This window comes from Alnus glutinosa, chromosome 11, assembly GCF_958979055.1.
Source record: "Alnus glutinosa chromosome 11, dhAlnGlut1.1, whole genome shotgun sequence".
NCBI lineage: Eukaryota > Viridiplantae > Streptophyta > Magnoliopsida > Fagales > Betulaceae > Alnus > Alnus glutinosa.
The window spans coordinates 4,518,004-4,540,075 of record NC_084896.1 but is presented as its reverse complement, the minus strand read 5'-3'; the positions used below and the strand labels follow the sequence as shown (position 1 = coordinate 4,540,075).

The window sequence follows — 22,072 nt, the reverse complement described above, 5'->3', positions numbered from 1 at the left end:
GGCTTGAAAATATTATTATTCACATTCATTCAAAAAGACAAAAAGAACACGCATTCTCAAAGCTTTGCGCTGTTGCGCACGTATTGGCTAGCTCTCATCATCAACGACTTTTCATCCTTCCTTGTGGTGCTATATATATATAGGATCTGTGTTCTCATTCTATATATATATATTTCGTCTGATCTTCCTTATCAGTTGAACTATAAGTAGTGGGAATATATAGTATAAACCAAAAGCATCGATGGTGGAAGTAGGTGAAGAGATAGTGATTGTGGGAGGTGGAATAGCTGGCCTCGCAACATCCTTAGGACTTCACAGGTACCCTCGATATCACTACGTACATATATATATCTCTATCTTATGAAATTGTCATGGCTATTTTGTAAGAAAGATTCAGTACTCTTTCATGATTCATCCAAAAAAACAAACAAAAATTGTTAATTATGGCTATTTTGTAGGTTGGGTATAGGAAGCTTAGTATTGGAAGCATCGGATAATTTGAGGAGCGCAGGATTTGGGTTGACGGCATTTACCAATGCTTGGAAGGCATTAGATGCCTTGGGCATTGCTGACCTTTTGCGGCAACACCATTTAAGGCTTCATGGGTAACTATATATATACCACTCATCCCCGGCCATCTTCGATCTTATCTTACAGATATATAGATAGGTCCTTTTGTGGTTGATGATCAGTAAGTTTGTGGGCTCTTCTGCCTCATACTTTTTTCCTTTTTCTCTTTTATAACAGTTAAATGCATGCATGTATAATTTTCATCCCATAATTACCCCACATGCTATCACTAGAAGAAATTCGTCCATTAGCCACGACCCAAAGAAACATACATGAGTTTGTCTAACAATTAATTAATATAAAGAAAAAACTTCAGTTATAACCTCTAATCTTTCATTATTTTTAAAAATATATACTCAAACTTTAAAAAATGTCAATTTAAAGTACTCATATTTTTATTTTTGTAAAAAAAAAAAAAATTGCTAGAATTTAGGTATTAGTCAGAATTTAATGAAATTTACAAAAACACTCATGCCCAAATCTTTGAAAAAAAAAAATAAATACGAGAGTAGTTTGAAAATTTTGATATGATTTAACGAAAAATTCTAACGGACGATTGAAATTGAAAAAAATAAAAAAAATTAAAGATTGATACCTTTAATTGACACTTTTTAAAAGTGAAGTTCTCTCACAGTATACACACACCCTATAGCAAGTACTACCAATTGGATTACAAGTATTACATAACAGATGACACTTTAATTTGCTACTACAGATTGATTGTTATGATTAATTTGTTTGTGGATCGAACGAAAAAAAGTATTTCTTTCGAGTATTATCACCAATTTTATTATCTTCGATGTAAAAAAATGTATCCAATTTTTTTATTATAATTTTTTTGCTTATTATGATAATGACAATTGACATTTATATATATAAGATTCTCTTTAAACTTTGAAATTTTGCCAAATGTCAATAAGTTTCAAAATATTTTTGCCACTCTAGCTGTACGTTCTTTGTTATTGTTTGCTTCTTTTTTTTTATATATATATTAATTTGTTATATTAATAATTATTAAAATATACTAATAATTTGAATAGAATATTTCATTTCTATTTTGAATTGCATTTATGATTTTTGTATATATAATAAAAATATATTACATAAAAAAATATTAGGGATAATTACACTTAACCCCCTGATTTATCTACGGTGTGGCGATTTACCCCCCAATGCACCAAAATTTGTACATGACCCTCTCGAACTTGCCAACGTGTGGCAAAATCAACCTTCCGTCCAATCGACCGTTCGTTTGGACGGAAAATCGATCACGTGCAAGTCACGTGACTTGGGAAGGTCTCTGTCTTAAACGGTCTCGTGACTTGCACGTGACCGATTTTCCGTCCAAACGAACGGTCGATTAGACGGAATGTTAATTTTGCCACACGTTAGCAAGTTCGGGGGGTCATGTACCAATTTTGATACATTGGGAGGTAAATCGCTACACCGTGGATAAATCAGGGGGGTTAAGTGTAATTATCCCTAAATATTATTATTTTGTTCCAACCCTTCTTTTGATGAATTTTTTGTTTCGCCACTAAGACGTGACAGTTCCAACCCATCCATGAATTTTATTTTTTTTTAAAACAAAAATTAATCCAAATAGTGGTTAAATTGTCATGTCAACCTTATAAGATATGTATGATATAAAAATATACTTTCTAGCATTATATGAGTGGATAATTTACTAATTCAGAGAAAAAAAAATTGTAGGAATGTGACCAACTCAGCAATCTCGGGACTTCAAACTTCAGAATTGCCATTTAAGGCCGAAGGGAAACAGTAAGCAAACTGTCTTAATAGTGATATCCTCTTGGTACCCTTTTACATTTCCGCCTGCCATACGGTGGCAGACGGCATTATAGTGTAATGGGTGATTTTTTGAAAAGTCTAATTCGAAAGAGTTAAAAGTAAATAATATTATATCGTTGGATAAGTTGTTATAGATAGTCTATTTTTTTAATTGTAGTAATCGTGTGGGTGTGGGTGTGGGTGTGGGTGTGTGTATATATATATATAATTGTGAGATTTTGGGTTATTTCTCTGATAAGTGGGGGTATGGGAACTGAGGAGCACAGAGGAGACCATGAAGTTCGTTGTGTGAGAAGGAATTTGCTATTGGAAGCCCTTGCAAAGGAACTCCCATCTGGGACCATTAGGTACTCCTCGAAGGTGGTCTGTATTGAGGAATCAGGCTTCTTTAAGCTGCTGCATCTTGCTGATGGAACCATCCTCAAAGCCAAGGTAAACTTGTACCTTTTTCTTTTTAGGGAAATTTAATTACAATTTACCCTCCAAAATTTCATCAAAATTACAATATTGCCTCCAAAGTGAAAAATTTTGCAATGCACTCCAAACAAGTTTCATAATTTTGCAATATAACTCATTCTTCAGAAAATATCCCTTAAAAAATCAAGTTATTTAAAAAAAAAAAATTAAAAAAAGACAAAAAAAAAAAAAGGACCATTTGGGGGTGGCCGGCCACCCTCATTCGGCTGGCCTGGGGATGGCGAACCATCGCATTTGGCCCCTGCCACCCCCAAATGCTCCCAAAAATTGTATTTAAAAAAAAGAAAAAAAAAGAAGAAGATATTTTTAGGGATAGATTGAGTTTTTTTAGGAATATTTTGGGAAGAATTAGCTACATTGCAAATTTTTAAAACTTGGTTGGAATGCATTGCGAGTTTTTCACTTTAAAGGCAATATTAGAATTTGGGTGAAACTTTGGAGGGTAAAATGTAGTTTTCCCTTCTTTTTATTTTTGTTAAGTAAAACCTTAAAGATCAATTCATGTAAGAACATAAATAGTAAAGTAGAAATGTAAATGCACCTAATGGGCGTTATAGAGTTGTTTTCTTTAAGAAATTATTTGCCTCTACTAATTCTGACGAATTGGTATGTACTGGGTTACAACAAATATTTCTCCATGATACAATAAAGACCAAAAATCTTTTGTAGCTTTATTACGTTTTGCACAAGACGAAATCAAACCAAACCAAACAAGCTGGATACAATGAAGACTCGAGTTTTTAAGACTATAAGATTTTTAGAGAAGCTGAAGAAGATAAAATTTTATGTGTACTAAAACTGTTCTGCAGTGGAATCTTAATTTATACCATGAACATCGTTCTTATTTTGTGAACATCTGTCGTGTTTTTCAGTCTGGACGCTTAGGCCTTATTGTAGTATTAACTTTGTGAATGCATGAAAGGTGTTGGTTGGGTGTGATGGAGTGAACTCAGTGGTGGCAGATTGGCTGGGCTTCAAGAAACCTGCTTTTGCTGGGAGATATGCCCTCAGAGGCTGTGTAGATTTCAAGTGTAGTCATGGATTCGAGCCAAACTTCATGCAGTTCTTCGGAAAAGGTGTTCGGTCGGGTGCCATCCCTATGGATGATACTACTGTTTATTGGTTTGTCACTTGGACTCCATCTAGCCATGGTGAGGCCCGTTAAATCATCACTTATTTCAAAAGTGAAGTGATGAATTTAATTATTTAATTTATATTTTAACATTTCTCTTTGCGTTTGAGCTCAAACAAACTGAAATATTGTGAGTAAATTGACGGAGACAATGTTCAAACTTAAGACATTTACTTTGATGCCATATTATATCGATCAATACTTATCATGGAAACTTAAAATAGGGAGGGATGAATATCTTCACCCCAACTCAAGGCTTGTTTGTTGGTTCTTTTAAAATAATTAGAGAATATATGTATGAATTTGAATACTATATTTCTGTGTCTAAACTGTGTACATGAAGTGCCTATTCATAGTTAAATAAGTCCTGATAAAGTAGGAAATACAATAAAGGAATTAATGTACAATATTGCAGAATAAAATAAATATAAATCAAATATGGTAAATGAGGCAAATATGGACAATGGAAAATTCGGTAATATTGTACATTAATTTTTGGGATTTGATTTTTATACTACATCATCACAACAACTGCACAACAACCTCTCACATGAAGGTGGGTCTTAGTGTTGTTGTATTGGTGTTGTAAATCTAACATTTTCCTTAATTCTTTGATTGTATTTCCTAGTTTATTAGGCCTTATTTAATTATAAATATGCCCTTCCTGTACATAGTTGTAGACACAAAAATGGATAAAAATTAGTTACAAACTGGTTTGTAGACAATTCTTACAAACCTGTCTGATAAAATGACATGTGTTCCTAAAGCATGTGAGAAACACATATTTTTTATTAATGCTATTAAAAAAACACATGAGAAGCACATGCTATTAAAAAAATATTTGCTCTCACGTGCTATGGAACACATATTACTTTATCAGACTGGTTTGTAAGAATTGGCTACAAACCAGTTTGTAGCTAATTTCTATCCCACAAAAATATAGTATTCGGTTCATATATATATATATATATATTCTCTAGTTATTTTAACAGTTTCCTTGGTATTTGGGATTTTCACATTTGATCACTATTTTGTTCTTGTAGAGGAAGAGCTAGAACAGGACCCAGCTAAAGTAAAGCAACTTGTGTTGAGTAAGCTGGGAAAAGTACCTGATCAATTCAGGGCAATTATAGAGAACTATGAACTGGATGGTTTTAAACCATTGCCATTGAGATACAGACATCCTTGGGAGCTACTATGGGGAAATATCAGCAAAGGCAATGTCTGTGTAGCCGGCGATGCACTCCACCCCTTGACACCAGACATTGGGCAAGGCGGGTGTTCTGCCTTGGAAGATGGTGTCGTTTTAGCCAGGTGTCTTGCTGAAGCTTTACTGAAAGAACCAACTGGAGAAACAAAAGAGAAAGGTGAAGAAGAAGATCAAAAGCATGAATATGAGAGGATTGTGATGGGGCTAAGGAAGTACGCCAAAGAGAGGGCATGGAGAAGTATTGAGCTCATCAGTGCGTCTTATATGGCTGGTTTTATACAGGAGAGCCATGGAAAAATGATGACCTTCTTGAGAGATAAGGCATTGGTTGGATTCTTGGCAGGTTTCTTGTTGAAAATGGCTGATTTTGATTGTGGGAAGCTTATCATTTCTTGAATGCCAACTTATAAACATGCTTGCACAATATATATGTTAACAAATTTTCTGGAGCTGACGACTTGGAATCCCGGACGTCACCGTGTACCAAAGCTCACAAGGTTGACGAAATTCAAATGAGAGTTCTTCAAGTTGTCTGCAAAACAAAAGGGGTCGTCGGGGTGTCCCGGCAACGCCTCCTCCGACGATCAAGTTAGAATCGGTGGGAGAAAACCTCCTTAGAAAGAAGAAATTCATGTGTTTTTTAGAAGAAGATACCTCTCTTTTTTATCAGCCCCAAACCTTTTATATGTCTGCTCTCCTTAAATGTCCTTCACGTCAACATTTATTACTCGAATATGCTTTTCTTTTCCTTCATTAATTTGAGCCCATGAACCCAGGCGCTTATACCGAATCGTCCCTACTTTCTCTGATCGGCGACGGGCAATCATCGATTAATAAGACAAAAATATTAATTAGGGAGAATCTCCCACTTCATTTCAAACAGCTCCTCTCTTAGCTATAGGCTCCAGCTCAACTCTCTATCATTTTAATCAATGGCGGGAAATTCCTTAACAATATACGTAAATGTCTGTCTATATATATGTATATGTATATGATGCTGTGTAAAAATCAAGTTTTCTTTCCTCGTGAACAATAATAAATCAGATTGATCGAGCGATATAGTACTGTTGTTTCCCTTCAGCAGGCAAAGTCAATAATTTTGAGAATGCAATAATTACTTCTTCATTTCGTTTTATGTTCCGTTTGTTTTTTGAAAAATATTTTTTGTATTTTTTGGTATTTGATACAATCGAAAATGAAGGTCAATGAAAATCATTTTCATTTTGACCATAAAAGCCTCTTTAAGTTTTAGAAAAATCATAAATCGCTTTCTGAATTTAAATTCTTCATTCTTGCACGGATGTTTGTGGAAATCTGCCACCATCAGGTATTGGTAACCGAATTTACTACCGAAGGTCCCCAAATTTTGATATCTGATTGCCGAAATCTGGCGGCATTGGCTGAATTCCGGTAATGGTAGCGAATCTGGCAATTTGTGTCGAAATCCGGCGACATCCGGCCACCATCACTAGATTCCAGCTAGTTTGGCCAGAATCTGGCCATTTGTGCCGAATTCTGACCACTTTCGTTGGAATGCGGCTAACCCAAATTCCAACGAAACTATCTTAAATCTGACCATTGTCGCCGGATTCCGGCCTCCATCGCTGGAATTTGGCAATAGTAACCAAAATCTTGCCGGTCTGGGGGTGGCCGAACCACCCCCGTGGCCCTAGGGGGTGGTTCGGCCACCCCCGTGGGCCAAAACCCTTCAAATTTTTTTTATTTTTTTTTTTTCAACTGTATGGGGTGGTTCGGCCACCCCAGACCGGCCAAAAGCCACCCCTCTTTTTTTTTTTCTTTTTTTCATTTTTTTTCATTTTTTTTTAATTTTAATCATTTTTTTATTTTTTATTTTTTATTTTTTATTTTTTTTTATGTGGTGCCACGTGTCAACCTCAGCGGTTGACACGTGGCGAGAAGTTGAAATTTGGACGAGAAATCTGACAAGTACTACCTAGGGTTTTTTTCTTCCAAATTCAGGTACTACCTGTGATACGAAATGAAACTGAGGTACTAAATTTAAAAACACGTAAAACTCAGATACCTCTGGGGTATTTAACCCTTACTTTAAAAATTTTAAAAATGAAACCACAAAAGGCTAACCTCTATGGGATGGGGTACTGGGAGTGTGCAAAAACCCGCCTAGCCAACATCTGACCCTGTCCCTGACTCAATTCTGACTCGCACAAGTCGGATTTTGACAGTGGCGGAGTCGAATGTCGAAAGAAGTTTTTAAATTTCCAACAAAGTAGGGTTGGACGGAAAAAGAGGATAAGAATTTATGGGGTAATGCTATAAGTCACTATTGTGTTCATAAAAAGAAATAATATGACTTTTAAAATTATCATTGAACTTATAATTGATTACTATTGAATTTTGATTAAGTGATAATTTTAAAAGCTACATCGTTCTTAACGATAAGAACGATATAATTGACTTTTAAAATTAGTAATTAAAAAAAAGTACTAGGAAGAAAAATTACATACCAACAAGAACGTATGCCTAAGAAACAAGAAAAACTGGCAAACCACGACATAGACTTTTGTCTGAATTCACAATCATTGTTTACTTTTCTGCAGACCTCAACATAGACTTTTGGTACAAGCTGACAAGCTACAACTGTCGTGGTTGCTGTTCATGTCAAGATCAAGATTAACACTTGCATTCAATCGTGTAGGTAATAACTTCCATCTCATTTCTCTAAATCTGCCTGGCTATCTTGCTATATATATCGATTTATATAAAGCAAAAACCCCCTAAAACTGCTATATTATCATGGCTGCAGTAGTTGAAGACATTGTGATTGTGGGAGCGGGAATATCAGGCCTCACAACATCCTTGGGACTACACAGGTACGTACGTACAGATCGATATAGGGCTCTCTCTGATCATGTAATTAAGTAGAATATAGCTTAATTTTGTGATTATTGTAAGCTGAATTAGTTTTAGTTATATATATACTTGCATGCAGGTTGGGAATTCGGAGCTTAGTCTTGGAATCTTGGGATAGTTTGAGAAACACAGGATTTGCCTTAACGCTATGGACCAACGCTTGGAAAGCTTTGGATGCTCTTGCCATTGCTGACTCCCTCCGCCAACAACATTTCCTCATTCAAGGGTGACTACTGCCGACCAACCTTTGCCCATGATGTTAGATTGATATGCTCCATATCTAATCGGGTTTCAATTCTTGTTTGTGTATATATGATGATTATATTTAGGAATTTTTTCAGTAAATTATCATACTTTAATTTAATTTTTACTATGTAATCTAGTATCTTTATGTATGAAGATAATCAATTCCATCCTTGGTCAGACTCTATTATTGATTTCTGACCGCATTTTTTATAAGGTCCTCTTTTTTTTTGAAATGTTTATAAGGCCCTCTTAATTATCTCTTCCTTTCTCCCCACTTCGATTATTTCTGTCCTAAATAGAATATATATATATATATATATATGAGAAATTTCACTTAACCTTTCCGAACTCCATCACATTTGTAATTATCTTATAAACTTTTAAAATTCTCAATTTAGTGTATCAATCTTTTAATTTTTTTCATTTACCCCTCCATTAAATCCTGACGAATGGGTGTCAAAATTTTTAAAATACCCTTCACTTTTTTAGGAAAAAAAAATTGCAAAGATTTAGAAGTTGATCAATATTTAACGTAATTTGAAAAATATCTCACGCCTAACTATTTGAAAAGTTTATATATATATATATTAAAAAATATATGTATTTTAGAAATTTTGACAGGATTTAATGAAAAATCTTAATAGAGTAGTGAAATTAAAAAAATAAAAAATAAAATAAAAGATGAATTCACTAAATTGAAAATTTAAGGTTATTGGGTAATTGCAAAAGTGATGATAATTTAGAGGGATTAAATGAAATTTTGCCTAGAATATAATAATATAGGGATAGACAAATTAACATGGAAAATGATCCTCTCCATTTTAAGTGAAATGGAGAGGAGTCATTTAACAATCACAATTTTTTTTTATCTAACATATTATACATGACATTATGCACACCGTTAGATAAAACAAAATAAAATTTTGACCAATAATTACAACAATCATTGGTTCTTATTTAACCATGGAAGAATTCTTGTTAATGCTTCTTATTTGGTATGTAATTGACTTCATTAAATTTGAGTAGTGCAGAACAGTTGTTGTGTCCACAATTTCAGGACTTGCTACTTCGGAGACATCATTTCAGGCAAAGTAAGTCAATCTTAATTAGTTTAATTGTTCGTGCTTTTGAAAATGTTCTAATTAATAACTGTCGGCTGTGATCTCAAGAGGAAACCATGAAGTTCGATGTGTAAAAAGGAAGTTGTTGTTGGAAGCCCTTGCAAAAGAGCTCCCAAATGGCACCATTAGGCTCTCCTCCAAGGTTGTCTGCATTGAGCAATCAGGCTTCTTTAAGCTGGTGCATCTTGCTGATGGAACCATATTCAAAGCAAAGGTAAAAACAAAATCAAAAACAAAAAAAATGGTGTATTTCTTGTTGGCTCGATCATATATGAACCGTTGATCTTTGCTCCAATTACTGGATGAAAGGTGTTGATTGGTTGTGATGGAGTGAACTCGGTGGTGGCAAAGTGGTTGGCCTTCAAGAAGCCCATTTTTACAGGACGATCTGCCATTAGAGGCTGTACAGAGTTCAAAGACAGCCATGGGTATGGGCCCAAATCTATGCAGTTCTTTGGGAGTGGTGTCCGGTTTGGTTGCCGCCCTTGTGATGATGAGACTTTATACTGGTATATCACTTGGGCTCCCTCCTCCTTAGGTGAGCCATTCATGCCGATTTGAGCTTATACGTCCATGGTTTCTTTTTTTGGGTTTGTGATTTCAAAACGTGTAATTTAAAAACGTTAACTTTAAAAATGCAGTTAAGCATTTGGTCAAATCACATGTTTGCAAGCTGTCATGTATGTGGAAAAAGTTAGGACCCTTCAATAGATGGAAAACACCTATATTCACATGTAAAATTAATGCATATCCTATATATATATTCTTACTTTTTTTTCTGGTTTGTTTTCATGTAGACAAAGAGCTACAAGACAATCCAGCGAAGATGAAGCAGTTTGTGTTAAGCAAACTTGAAAAGCTACCTGTCCAAATGAGGGCTGTCATAGAAAGCACTGAACCAGATGGGTTTACCTCATCTAGGTTAGCATATAGACATCCATGGGAGTTATTATGGGGAAATATTACCAAAGGCAATGTTTGTGTAGCCGGCGACGCGTTCCACCCCATGACGCCGGACATCGGCCAAGGCGGGGGAGCAGCTTTGGAAGATGGAGTTGCTTTAGCTAGATGTCTTGCTGAAGCCCTACTGAAAGGGCCAGGTGAAGAAGACAAGGAGCAACATCAGAGGATAGAGATGGGGTTGAAGAAGTATGCCCAAGAGAGAAGGTGGAGACCAATTGAACTCATCACTACATCTTATTTTGCTGGTTTTATACAACAAAGTGATGGGAAGATTATGAACTTCTTGAAAGAGAAGTTTCTGGCTGCATACCTGCGAGGATTGCTGTTGAAGAGGGCTGATTTTGATTGTGGAAAGCTCAGCATTTGTTGAGGATGTTATGACAATAAAACTACTCCAATAATTATGTGTAAAAAGCTTAAGGATGCTAGCTAGGATCAAGTCAAAGAGGTATAATTTACCTAAAAACTAAAACCAAGAGTTATTGAATTCAGTTGTAAAGGTTAAATAATTTCCTGATCATTTCAAGAATTTATTTATAGAGGGGAAGCATGCATGCTTGAATAGTGTCGTTTTTGGGTAAAACGGCATAGAAAAAGCCTTTTGGGACAATTTGAAAATTTGGAAAGTGTTTTGTTTTGTGTTTTGAATTTTTTGTTAATGCATTTAGTTTAAGTGGAAAATTCAAAGGAAATACAAAATATAAGAATATATGAAAATAGCCAATACGTCTGATAAGGTTTTGCTATATTACAAAGAAATAGAAAATCTAAGAAGGATCAAACAAAATGGCAATTGATCAATTAATAACATTAGTAATTGAAAACATTTGTTCGTATTTAAGAGAAATAATTTAATTGAAGGGACTAATTACTGACGAGTTTCTAGTAGGCCACCCATTATAGTTGCTAAAAGGCCTAACGGCCCATAACTGAAGAGCCTAAAGAGATCGACGATTCAATAACAAATCACTGGCAAAAATTCTTAAAACTCTAAAAAAAAGTTGGGAGACAACGACTTGTAAATATAACATGAAAGTCTCCCCTCAGTTACGCTTTAATTAACCTTACTATCACTTTGTCAAATTTTCCTCACGCTAACCTCATTCGATTGACTTGAGCGTTAGAGTGTTCTTGCCGAATCCACCTGACAAACCCTGTAACCTCATTTTCTTGCCGAACCTCCTATTGGTAAGCAGCGTGCAACCATTGTACTAACAATAATTAAAATAATTTGATGTGTGTGGCAACACTTGGATCTCGCACACCAACAACATTTAATTGAATCTTTGGGTAATGTTTGGTAAATACTGGTTGCAAAATGACGATTTTAAGGCAACAATGAGACCACAAAGGCATGATAAATAGCATTAAGAAAGTTTTAAAATATTTTTACGTGACGTAAAAGCTTCCAATATTTAAGAGCGTCGTCGTTTTAACTTTTCACATTCTCTTTCTTCTTCTCCTGTCTCTCTCTCTCTCGGGGACTTGCAGTGTCAAAGAAGTGGGCGAAACCCTAGCTCAAGCCCAGTTCAAGGTCGATTCCTCCGAACTCTCACTCTTTTCCACTCTCTTTTCGCTTTCGCATTCACGAATTTTCTCTGAAATTTGTGTGTGTATGCACAATTTCGGTACAGCCTCTTCGAGATGACCCAAGACGTTGAGATGAAGGAGCTCCCAGCTCCCTCCAACTCCGCTTCTTCTTCTCCTCCCTCAACTCTACAACGTATGATCTTCATCTACATACAATTACATATATGTGTGGTGTATATATAGCCCTCAAATTGCTATCTAAATTTCAATTACTGTTGTTTTGTTTTCCACATACATTGGGAATTGCGTATTAAATTTTGAATCTTTGGTGCGATTTTCGAAATCGGCGTTAGAGTGTGTTTCAGATTTGAAGGAGATTGCTGTAAATTTTAATCACTGTTGTCAAATTTGGATTTTTTTTTGCGCTTATATTGGTTATCTGGGTTTTGATTGTTTTGCTCATATATTGGGATTTGTGTGTTAAATTTTGAATATTGGGGGTGTGATTTTCGAAATCGGGATTAGGTTGTGTTTCAGATTTGAAAGAGATTGCTGTTGTTGAATTGTAATCGCTGCTGTTAATTTTCTGAAATTGGTTATCTGGGTTTTATGCGTTGCTCATGAACTGGGATTTGTGTGTTCAAGATTGAATCTATGGTTTGGTTTTTTGGAAATCGGTGTGATGGGTATGTTTTCCAGATTTGAAGGAGATTGCATCTCTCATTGAGACTGGTGCATATGCCCGTGAGGTTCGTCGCATTGTACGTGTGGTCCGGCTCACCCTGGCACTGAGGCAGAAATTGAATGCACCGGTTCTCTCTGCATTCCTCAATTTCACTCTCACCCAGGGATCTGAGTTGCACAGTCGTTTGTCCTCATATCTTCCCAAGGTAATTTTGGAGACCTTTTGAGTTTGGTTCCCTTTGAAGTTCATGTTCTCTCTAAACTTTGTAGTCATTCATGGAACCTGAGTATAAAGGTATTGGTAGGAGTTGGTTACTTCAGTAAATTGTGAGTTGGTTGTTTTGCATGATCTTATGATCTAGAGGTTACACCAGATACGCTAAGCCCTGCAATATTGAGCCAAGGATTGTAACAGGTAGGTGTGTTACAAGGATTATCTCCCTTCGTTCTTCCAAGGGGAAAAAGTGCAAGAGATGTGTTATTAATTCCTTATATTCGTAATTTATATGTTGAACATTTGTGATGCTTTCAAGCACTACAACTTTTAAAGATTGGTTACAGGAGGATGAACATGACATGGATGTTGACACTGCAACATCTGCGACTCAAACTCCTGTAAAGCACTCCTTGCCAGAGCTGGAGGTTTTCTGCTATTTGCTTGTGCTAATATTTCTGATTGATCAGAAGAGATACAATGAGGTAATATAAATAGATCAACATGTATTTTTTCTTTTTTTCTTTGTATTCTTGGACGGCCGCGTTCCTAGCACCTCTAGGGATTAGTTATAATGATTTTCTTGTTTTATTTTCCTCTTCTTAGCAGCCGTTCTTGTATACTCCCTGTGTACTTGATCGCATTTTGCGCTTTTAATAAAATTTTACTTACTTATCAAAATATAAATAGATCAAAATATATTTTTTTCTTAACCTTTTTCCCCACTGCGCTCAAGATGGTTTTAACATCACATTGTTCTCTCAGGCTAAAGCTTGTGCCTCGGCAAGCATTGCCCGATTGAAGAACGTGAATAGGAGAACTGTTGATGTGCTAGCATCCAGGCTCTACTTCTATTACTCTCTTAGTTATGAACTCACAGGGGATCTTGCTGAAATTAGAGGGTGAGTTTTCTTTTGTCATGACTACTTGATCCTCATCGATTAATGTTCTGTCTGATAAGTCAGCCAAAGATGTATTGGATTGAATGATTTTGTGTCTCACTTAAACTAATCCATTGTATGACTAACTTGTGCACTCATGCATTAACAGTAACCTCCTCGCCCTCCACCGGATTGCAACCTTGCGCCATGACGAGTTGGGTCAGGTAAATCTTCAGTTGTAGGGTCATGTATATCTATGTTAGTACTTTCTTATATCTGGAATTTGGCGTGATGCAGGAAACACTTCTTAACCTGCTACTTCGGAACTACCTTCATTACAACTTATATGATCAAGCGGAGAAGCTTAGGTCCAAGGCACCTCGATTTGAAGCCCATTCAAATCAGCAGGTAAATGTCAATTGTTTTTCCTATACAGCTATATGTCCATTATACTTTAGGAGACCACTAACTTGTTAGCTTATGTGAGACATCTTTGGCATGCATGTTAATTTTGAGTTCCATCCTTCATTCTACTTCTTAGATATCCCATCACTGGTATTTACTAAATACTAACTTATTTTTGCATCAAAGTTAGTTACAATTTGTAAACTTTAAGGAACTGGAAGAAAAAAAAAAATTAGTGAAAACTTGATATTTTTCAAACAAGTCATCGATGATCAAGATCCAATTGCTATAGAAAATTTGCGAATAATAGTGAAGGTGCTATTTTTTATTTATTTATTTTTTGTGTGAGGGTGGAGAGTTGTTTGGTTTCCGATGTCAGTGATGGAGCATTGATTATGGCCCTTTTGACCAGAGGCCTGACTTCTTTTTTAAAGTGTTTCACTTATAAGCTGCATATTCTGACACCAGTTGTTCTATTGCAGTTCTGCCGCTACCTCTTTTACCTAGGAAAGATCAGGACAATTCAGCTGGAGTATACAGATGCAAAAGAATCCCTACTGCAAGCTGCTCGGAAAGCCCCTGTTTCGGCACTTGGTTTTCGAGTTCAATGCAACAAGTGGGCAGTCATTGTTCGCTTACTGCTAGGAGAAATCCCTGAGAGGACTGTGTTTATGCAGAAAGGCATGGAGAAGGCTTTGAGGCCATACTTTGAATTGACAAATGTAAGTATATATATTCCCATACTCGAGTCATTCATTTAGTTTCTCCATATAGAATGGGGCTGTCAACAGGGTGGACTTGGTGCAGAATGCTGATACAATGACATCCAAATTCCAATAATATATTCCTGTGTCCCCAAGTTCAAAACAGCCCGACACTTTAAAGACATTGCTTAGTTGGATTTGAATAAATATATAAAACCAAATCGTAATCCAAATTTTACACTAACAGAAAGTACTTTAAAAAAAGGCTGTAGTTTCATTTGCCAGAATTACTTTAAACTTTCATGATTAATGTATAAAATTGAATTTGAATCTTAATTGATCGAGTCTACTTTTGTCTTAATTCAATCTTAAAAATTATACCCCCTCCAACTCGTCCATCTTTCTTTCCTTTTGTTGATGTCCCTTAAAAGTTGTCCACTTTCTAAAACGTAAAATAAAATGATATCACTTTCCAAAATTACTCTTAAAAGTTGTCTTTTTGATAAGTTAAAAAAATTTAAGGATAATTTTGGAAATTTGTGTGTGTGTGTGTGTGTTTTTTTTTTTTTTATAAGAGACAACTATAAATAATGTTCCTTTGAAAAGTTTAGTTCATAAAGATTTTTTTTGATAAGTAAGAAGAGAATTTTATTAGAAAAACGCAAAGCGCAATCAAGTATACAGGGGGTATACAAGAGAGACAATTAAGAAAAAGAAGAAGAAGAAAGCAATACAAGGAAATCGTTATAACTAATCTCTAGAGGTGCTAAATACGCAGCCGTCCAGGAGTACAAAGAATGAAGAAAAAAGGAAATGAGCTCCTCTATGAGTTTAGTTCATAAAGATAGACAACTGAAATGAGATGGAGGGAGGTCAGCGAACATTTCATTCCATATTGGAGATATTGCAAGATTATCTTGATCTGCGCATATATTGTGCAAGTCTTAAGCTAAAAAAAATAAAAATAAAAAGCCTATCTTGAAAATTAGTCAATGATGACCCTCCCATATGCCTGTAAATTATTAAAAGTTGGTGGGCGCTCTCTATTTGAATTCTCATCAATAGAAATTATTTTTGGTGATAGAATAATCTTAATCTGATTCAGATCAAGCAAACTCAGATCCTGTTCCAACCGATTACTAATATCACAATAAAGAAAAACGTTAGAGAAATTTTAATTTTATGATAGAATGGTTCTGAGGATACCCTTGATGTTTTCTTAGCCGAGTTAGAGGCAAGAGGTTGGGGGTGTAATGTAGCATTTCCTGTGTCTTTTGGGTTTTTTTGGGTGTTCTTCCTTTTCTTCTTTTTCTATTTTTGTGTCCTTTTTGTGTACTCCTGTATGCTTAGGGGCGTCTTTACGCTTTTTTAATGCTATTTCTTTTATTACCTATCAAAAAATAAAAAATTGAGATGGTAAGCTCAGAATGCATTATTTTATAAATTTTATCATCATAAAATGCAGAAATTGGCTAAACTGAGACTCCAGTGGTTTCCAAATTGTGAAATTATTTTAATAATTAGTAGTGTGACACTTAACTCTGTCAGGCATGAGCCTCTTATAGATCAAATCCTTAGGTTCCCCAGCTTATGCTGCTAGTATTGAGAAAGACAATGTGTTTTTTCAGGCTGTGCGCATTGGTGATCTGGAGCTTTTCAGAAACGTGGCTGACAAGTTCTCAAGTACTTTCAATTCAGACCGGACGCATAATTTAATTGTTAGGCTGCGGCACAATGTCATAAGGACTGGGTTACGCAACATCAGTATATCTTATTCCCGTATTTCTCTGGCTGATGTTGCAAAGAAGTTGAGATTGGACTCTGCAAACCCTGTTGCTGATGCTGAGAGTATTGTATCAAAGGCAATCCGAGATGGTGCAATTGATGCCACAATAGACCATGAAAATGGATGGATGGTATCAAAGGAGACTGGGGACATCTACTCTACAAATGAGCCTCAATTTGCATTTAACTCAAGGATTGCTTTCTGCCTCAATATGCACAATGAGGCAGTGCGGGCTCTTCGATTTCCACCGAATTCCCATAAAGAGAAAGAAAGTGCAGAGAAGAGGAGGGAGAGACAACAGCAGGAGCAAGAGCTTGCAAAGCACATTGCTGAGGAGGATGATGATGATTTCTGATTGTGTAGTGATCTGCAAAAGGCACTTTATGCTTTCCATCAAGTTTTCTCATTGTTTTGACATTCCCTGGCAAGATGTTTCTATTTACTGGTTTTTTTACTGTCATTAGCCCTTTCTTTTAATGTTATGTCATAGGTTATTGTTTTAAAACTGACCGACCAGTTTTTTCATCACATTGAATGATATTCTGAAGTTCCATCTGTTCTCCTTGAATATTTTGTTGTTAATGGCAGTGATAGTGAATGTTCTACTTTCTCTCTAGGCAGAGAACGAATGTTTATTTCTATAGCCTTCCTATTGTGGGTTGGTCAATAACACTTTTGTGTGTTCCCTGTCATTTTCAAAATGGTAAGGTTCTGGTTTAAAATTCTTTGCAAGGTTTGTGAGGAATTTCTGTAAATGTACAAATCAAAGTGGTTCTATTAATTTTCTGTATTCTACCTATAAAAGTGTTGCCTATACAATCGAAAGGAAGTGATTGTGCAGTGAAACAGCTATTCCATAATTCTTAAATGATACTTGGATTATTATCTGAAGTTTATGATAGCAGTGATTGGTCTAGTAAGTTGGACTCTTTTAACAAACACCGAGAATGGCTGGCAATTTTTGACATTATTTGCGAACTCAGTATGAATCCATCATGAAATTAGCGGATTAAAATTGAAAGGTTGGATTACGGTTGATCTATATAGTTTTATACTCATGTCTTGACACAAATTAAATTTGACACAATATTTAAAACTGGCAATTTTTTATACAATTCGCGAACTTAACACAAAATTAGCAAGTTAGGGTTGAAGGGTTTAACCAGTTTAATTAAATGGGTCGGGTTATAGATGATTTATATAATCTTATACTCATATCTCAACACAATCTGAACTCAACATGAGGACATGAATTATTTAGGCCAAACCCTTATGGATGATGTCTCTACATTCGATGCTAACTATTACCAGTATGTAATGTGACTAGCCAAAAAAATATTTTCAAATTTATGCTCCGTTTGTTTCGACGTAAAATGGTTTCCGTCATAAAATGATTTTAGGGAAGTCATTTTTCTGGAAAATATTTTTCGGCGAAAGCATTTTTCGGTGTTTGGCGCGTACAGAAAATCACAAATATTTTTAATATTTTTATTCAATCATATTAACCTATAAAAAATAATTTTTATTCAAAACATATAAATATTAATGTAAAATAATATAAAAATTATCAAATACGAGATTCCGTCATTGACAGACAGGATTCCGATCACTTTTACTCGATTCCGCCATTCCGGCTACTATAGCCTGAATCCAAGATATAGGCTGGAATCCGAACAGTTTCGTCGGAATCTAGGTTGACGACCGGACTCCGACATACTGGCCAGAATTTCCTGGCCAAATCCGGCCTGCCGGCCGTTCTAGCCTAATCTGTCCGGCCAGCCGGCGATTCTGGCTGGGATGTTCTTGCCGGAATCTGGGCTGACCGGATTCCGGAGACATTGACCGAATGCTGTCGGATTTCAATACCGGCAAGATTTCGGTGATAGTCGACTACTTGAAGTGAAGGTTGACAGTGTCATTTAATAGGGGTCGAATGCGTCTAACGTCTTCGGAAAATGGTTTACGCTTTTAAAAAACATAAATCATTTTCCGAAATTTACTAAGCATTTTTGGTCAAACAAAAATCATTTTCCGGTTGACTATTATTTTCACCCCTACCAAACGCCGGAAAATGTCAAAATCATTTTACGTCGAAACAAACGGAGCATTAATTTGTCAAAAGCTTGAAATGGAGTTGGGCTGTAGAGCACTCTCATATCTATTGGCATGCGTTTTAGTCAGACAAATATTTGATTTCATTTTCTTGCTCATTTCTTGTCATTTTCATACAAGAAAATTGAAATTTTACCATTGAATTTGTGGGACCACATGTAAATTTCACAGATTTAATAATAAATTTACAAAATAAATATATAAGCGATGTTTACAAAAATGACACCAAACTCATCTCTTTTATATTCGTACCATGACCCATGAAAATTTATTACAAGGTCCGCCCAGCAAAAAGGGATTACAGTCTCGGACAACACCAGGGACTTGGAATTCAATATTTCAATTTCAGGGCATTTATCTCCCTCCTGTTTAATTGTCCATAGAAAAGTCGCACAACCGGATATGCAATCCTGGCTGATATTGTAGCATTCCCTTGGAGAAAAATATATCATTGGAACTACAAACAATGCTATTGGTTTCAGGAACTTAAAAAACATGACTTTATACTGAATTAGTTGGACCCAATAGGCTGAACTATTTTCTCTGAAAGCAGATTAAGCCAAATATAATTAAAAAAATGATTAACTGAAAAGGTTTTTCTACCTGCAAGGTAACAAGAAATAAGAAGATCACTTGTTTCTATCTCCAGTACAACTTAAAATGAAGTTCTACAGAAAGATAAATGTTATAATCTTTCAAAAATTTCCCAAGATTCACATGAATGAGGTTACCTAAATCCAACTCCTAGGAGAAAAGAAAAGCAGTGCAAAAGAAACACAACATATTCAACAAGTTTTACAAAAGAAAGTTCATATAGGTTTAGTTTCTGCTGGCGGCAGTCTTTCATCCAGCTGAACTCAACCCAAACGATTTGACTATGGAGCTGACCCTTTCTGCAAAAGTTCTGGACATTATTTTTTTACCTGGCACATGAAATGGGTTTGAAACCGCATCTACATATGCAGCATGGAACCTCCTGAAAAACTGTACAGAATATTCCACAAAAATGTGAAATCAGGAGCAAGTAAGACGGTATTCAAAGTATGTTGCGGATGAAGACTGAAATAATTAAAAGCGCAGCAGCAGCAAATATGATTAAACATATTCAAACCTAGCAAGGATATTATTCAAAAAATACTTTAAGCAAGTAAAAAAGTGGCAACCACTACATTACGCAAGAAGTGGATGATGAGGCAGGAAAACTAAAGATTTATTAATGGATATATCAAACAAGTTATATAAACATGTATTACACATAATTTTGCTTGCATATCACCTAGCAACTTAAAGTAACATAAAATAAAAAGTGCAACTACCAACATTTTTGAAAGTGAATCACAATGACAAGAAAACATTTTTATTTATAAGTTACAATGACAAGAAAACATACAATTGATTAAATGGAAGATCCCAAGTTATGTATGATCAACCTAGTCCACATGACTAAAACATGTTCATTTCTCCTCAACCGATGCTTAATCAGAAGGAGATGGTGATGTTTACAATATTATATCCATAACCTACTTCTCTAGACAATAACTTAACAAGAAAAAAGCTGCATCCATCCATTACAACCAATTACATTTAGATAATTTCATGCACATCACAGAAAGTTCACAATCAATTTCTCCTGCTTGAGGCAGCAAAGCTGCAAAGACGCTTCACAACCTCACAGCCCATGCAAAACAGGTAACCAAAGCAAGATTGTGTCACCATAACCCTTGTACTAGGGAATATGCCCAGGTTAGCAACACATCAAAAAAGCATCGCCAAAACATATCCGGGAAAGCACCCTCAACGATACGACTGACAACAGAGACTAGCCAGTTAGGTCAAAATGGGAAGAGAGAATAGCTGCCACAAAATTTCAGGGTAAGCACCCTCATCGCAATGGACAGACAAGGTAGCAGCATAGCTCAAAAAGTATTGAAGACACTAAATTCTCATGTCCAATGAGATCAACCTCATTCTTTTTCACTGCAGAAGACTAAGATGAAAGAGGATGAGAATCATATAACCCTAAGTGACACCAAGATGAATAAGACCATCCACTTTCGTACTCTATACCACAGCCATGATATCAAAGCAACCTTCTTACATTCATCCTAGTCCAAACTTCATCCAAGCTCTAGTTCTTCCCATTCATGTTACTTCCAGCAGGGAAAAGAATTATGTTTCAATACACCCTAGTTCTTCCCATTCATGATTTTGAATCCTTACTTCACAGTTCACTTCTCATTTCAATTAAATATTTCACGTGTTGAGCCGAAGTTAGAGCCCACACCTGAGGGCGACTCTTAGGTTTAAATTTGTAATTTACTATCAGCTTAAGCTTTTGAAATAAGAAATGATTTAACAATATATATATACTAGATCAGATCAATTTCTCATCACCCACATTGCACAAGCTTTCAAAATCAAAATTAATGTCTCATTCACTCTGATTTCTCAGGAAACACTTCCCATAGAACCAGATAAAGCCAATCTATAAGCATACTCACATTTCGAACATCCGCATCTCTGACATCTAGATCCGTTGTCACCACGATAAACTTCACCTTTGTATTAGTCAGATACCCGTACCTACCACAACAACATCATCTACATAATCATTCATAATCAAAACACTACATTCTTGCAAGCAAGAACACTTCTTCTTACAATCAAATTCATAATTGCTACGTTTTAAATGTGTACCAAAAATAATATACAACCCACAAAGACACTCACACTTTGTAATTCTCGGTCGGGTACAGCAGACCCAGAAATGTCTCATTCAGTGGCGATCCAGATTTCTTCGGATTGTTCACTGTGAAACATAAATTATTCAAATTTTATCAATACTAGTGCTTAACATCCAAAAATCATTATTTTCAATCAAATGGTTCAGATTTCTTCGGATTTTCAACAATTTAACGAGAAAACCTGGAAGCCGAATCAAATGGATCACGGAGAAGATCGGAATTCTCAATTACCTCGCTCGTCGACGACGTCGAGGGAGCAGTGAACGATGTGGTGGAGCTTGAGGGCGTCGTCGGCCTCGGTGAAGCTCTGTATGTAAAGCGGGTTGTTCTGTCAAAAACAACATTAATCGTGAGATTTATGATTGGATGTACGATGACAAGCAAATAGGGAGATCAGAGAGGAGAAATGGAGGGAGGGTGCACCTGGTGACCGACAACAGCGACGCAGACGATCATCTTCTCCGGCATACGTAAAGAGTAGCTATGTTTTCCGTCTGGAGCTAATGAAAAGTGTGTCCTGGTCTATTGTGTAGGCCTTGTGATGGCCCAGCAGGCCCAAACAGTTCCATCCCTACGTCTTGCCATCCCA

At 35.9% G+C, this 22,072-nt stretch overlaps 4 protein-coding genes across 5 annotated transcripts; 3 read left to right on the top strand and 1 right to left on the bottom strand.

Annotated features, from left to right (window-relative positions):
* The first annotated feature begins 179 nt into the window (after positions 1-179).
* LOC133880924 (monooxygenase 3-like) lies at positions 180-6,281 on the top strand. Of its 2 annotated transcripts, none has more exons than XM_062319888.1 (6): positions 180-318; positions 459-605; positions 2,284-2,352; positions 2,649-2,814; positions 3,782-4,010; positions 5,035-6,281. In XM_062319888.1, exons 1-6 carry the CDS (start codon positions 242-244, stop codon positions 5,595-5,597), a joined length of 1,251 nt encoding a protein of 416 aa, XP_062175872.1. In that variant the 5' UTR covers positions 180-241; the 3' UTR covers positions 5,598-6,281. The 2 variants fall into 2 exon arrangements, with proteins under 2 accessions (XP_062175872.1, XP_062175871.1); XM_062319887.1 differs by having other exon boundaries at positions 2,622-2,814.
* Positions 6,282-7,787: 1,506 nt separating this feature from the next.
* Positions 7,788-11,067, top strand: LOC133882181 (monooxygenase 2-like). Its single transcript, XM_062321295.1, has 7 exons — positions 7,788-7,878; positions 7,987-8,053; positions 8,173-8,319; positions 9,371-9,430; positions 9,509-9,674; positions 9,770-9,998; positions 10,258-11,067. The coding sequence occupies exons 1-7, from the start codon at positions 7,839-7,841 to the stop codon at positions 10,791-10,793; spliced, it is 1,245 nt and encodes a 414-aa protein (XP_062177279.1). The 5' UTR covers positions 7,788-7,838; the 3' UTR covers positions 10,794-11,067.
* Positions 11,068-11,800: 733 nt separating this feature from the next.
* On the top strand, positions 11,801-17,195 carry LOC133882058 (probable 26S proteasome non-ATPase regulatory subunit 3). Its single transcript, XM_062321161.1, has 9 exons — positions 11,801-11,957; positions 12,058-12,146; positions 12,653-12,843; positions 13,199-13,336; positions 13,617-13,753; positions 13,902-13,956; positions 14,030-14,140; positions 14,620-14,859; positions 16,470-17,195. The coding sequence occupies exons 2-9, from the start codon at positions 12,068-12,070 to the stop codon at positions 16,980-16,982; spliced, it is 1,464 nt and encodes a 487-aa protein (XP_062177145.1). The 5' UTR covers positions 11,801-11,957; positions 12,058-12,067; the 3' UTR covers positions 16,983-17,195.
* Positions 17,196-19,400: 2,205 nt separating this feature from the next.
* On the bottom strand, positions 19,401-22,048 carry LOC133882275 (uncharacterized). Its single transcript, XM_062321404.1, has 5 exons — positions 21,907-22,048; positions 21,715-21,811; positions 21,470-21,548; positions 21,241-21,322; positions 19,401-19,723 (listed from the first exon to the last, which is right to left on the bottom strand). The coding sequence occupies exons 1-5, from the start codon at positions 21,949-21,951 to the stop codon at positions 19,583-19,585; spliced, it is 444 nt and encodes a 147-aa protein (XP_062177388.1). The 5' UTR covers positions 21,952-22,048; the 3' UTR covers positions 19,401-19,582.
* Between the last annotated feature and the right edge of the window lie 24 nt (positions 22,049-22,072).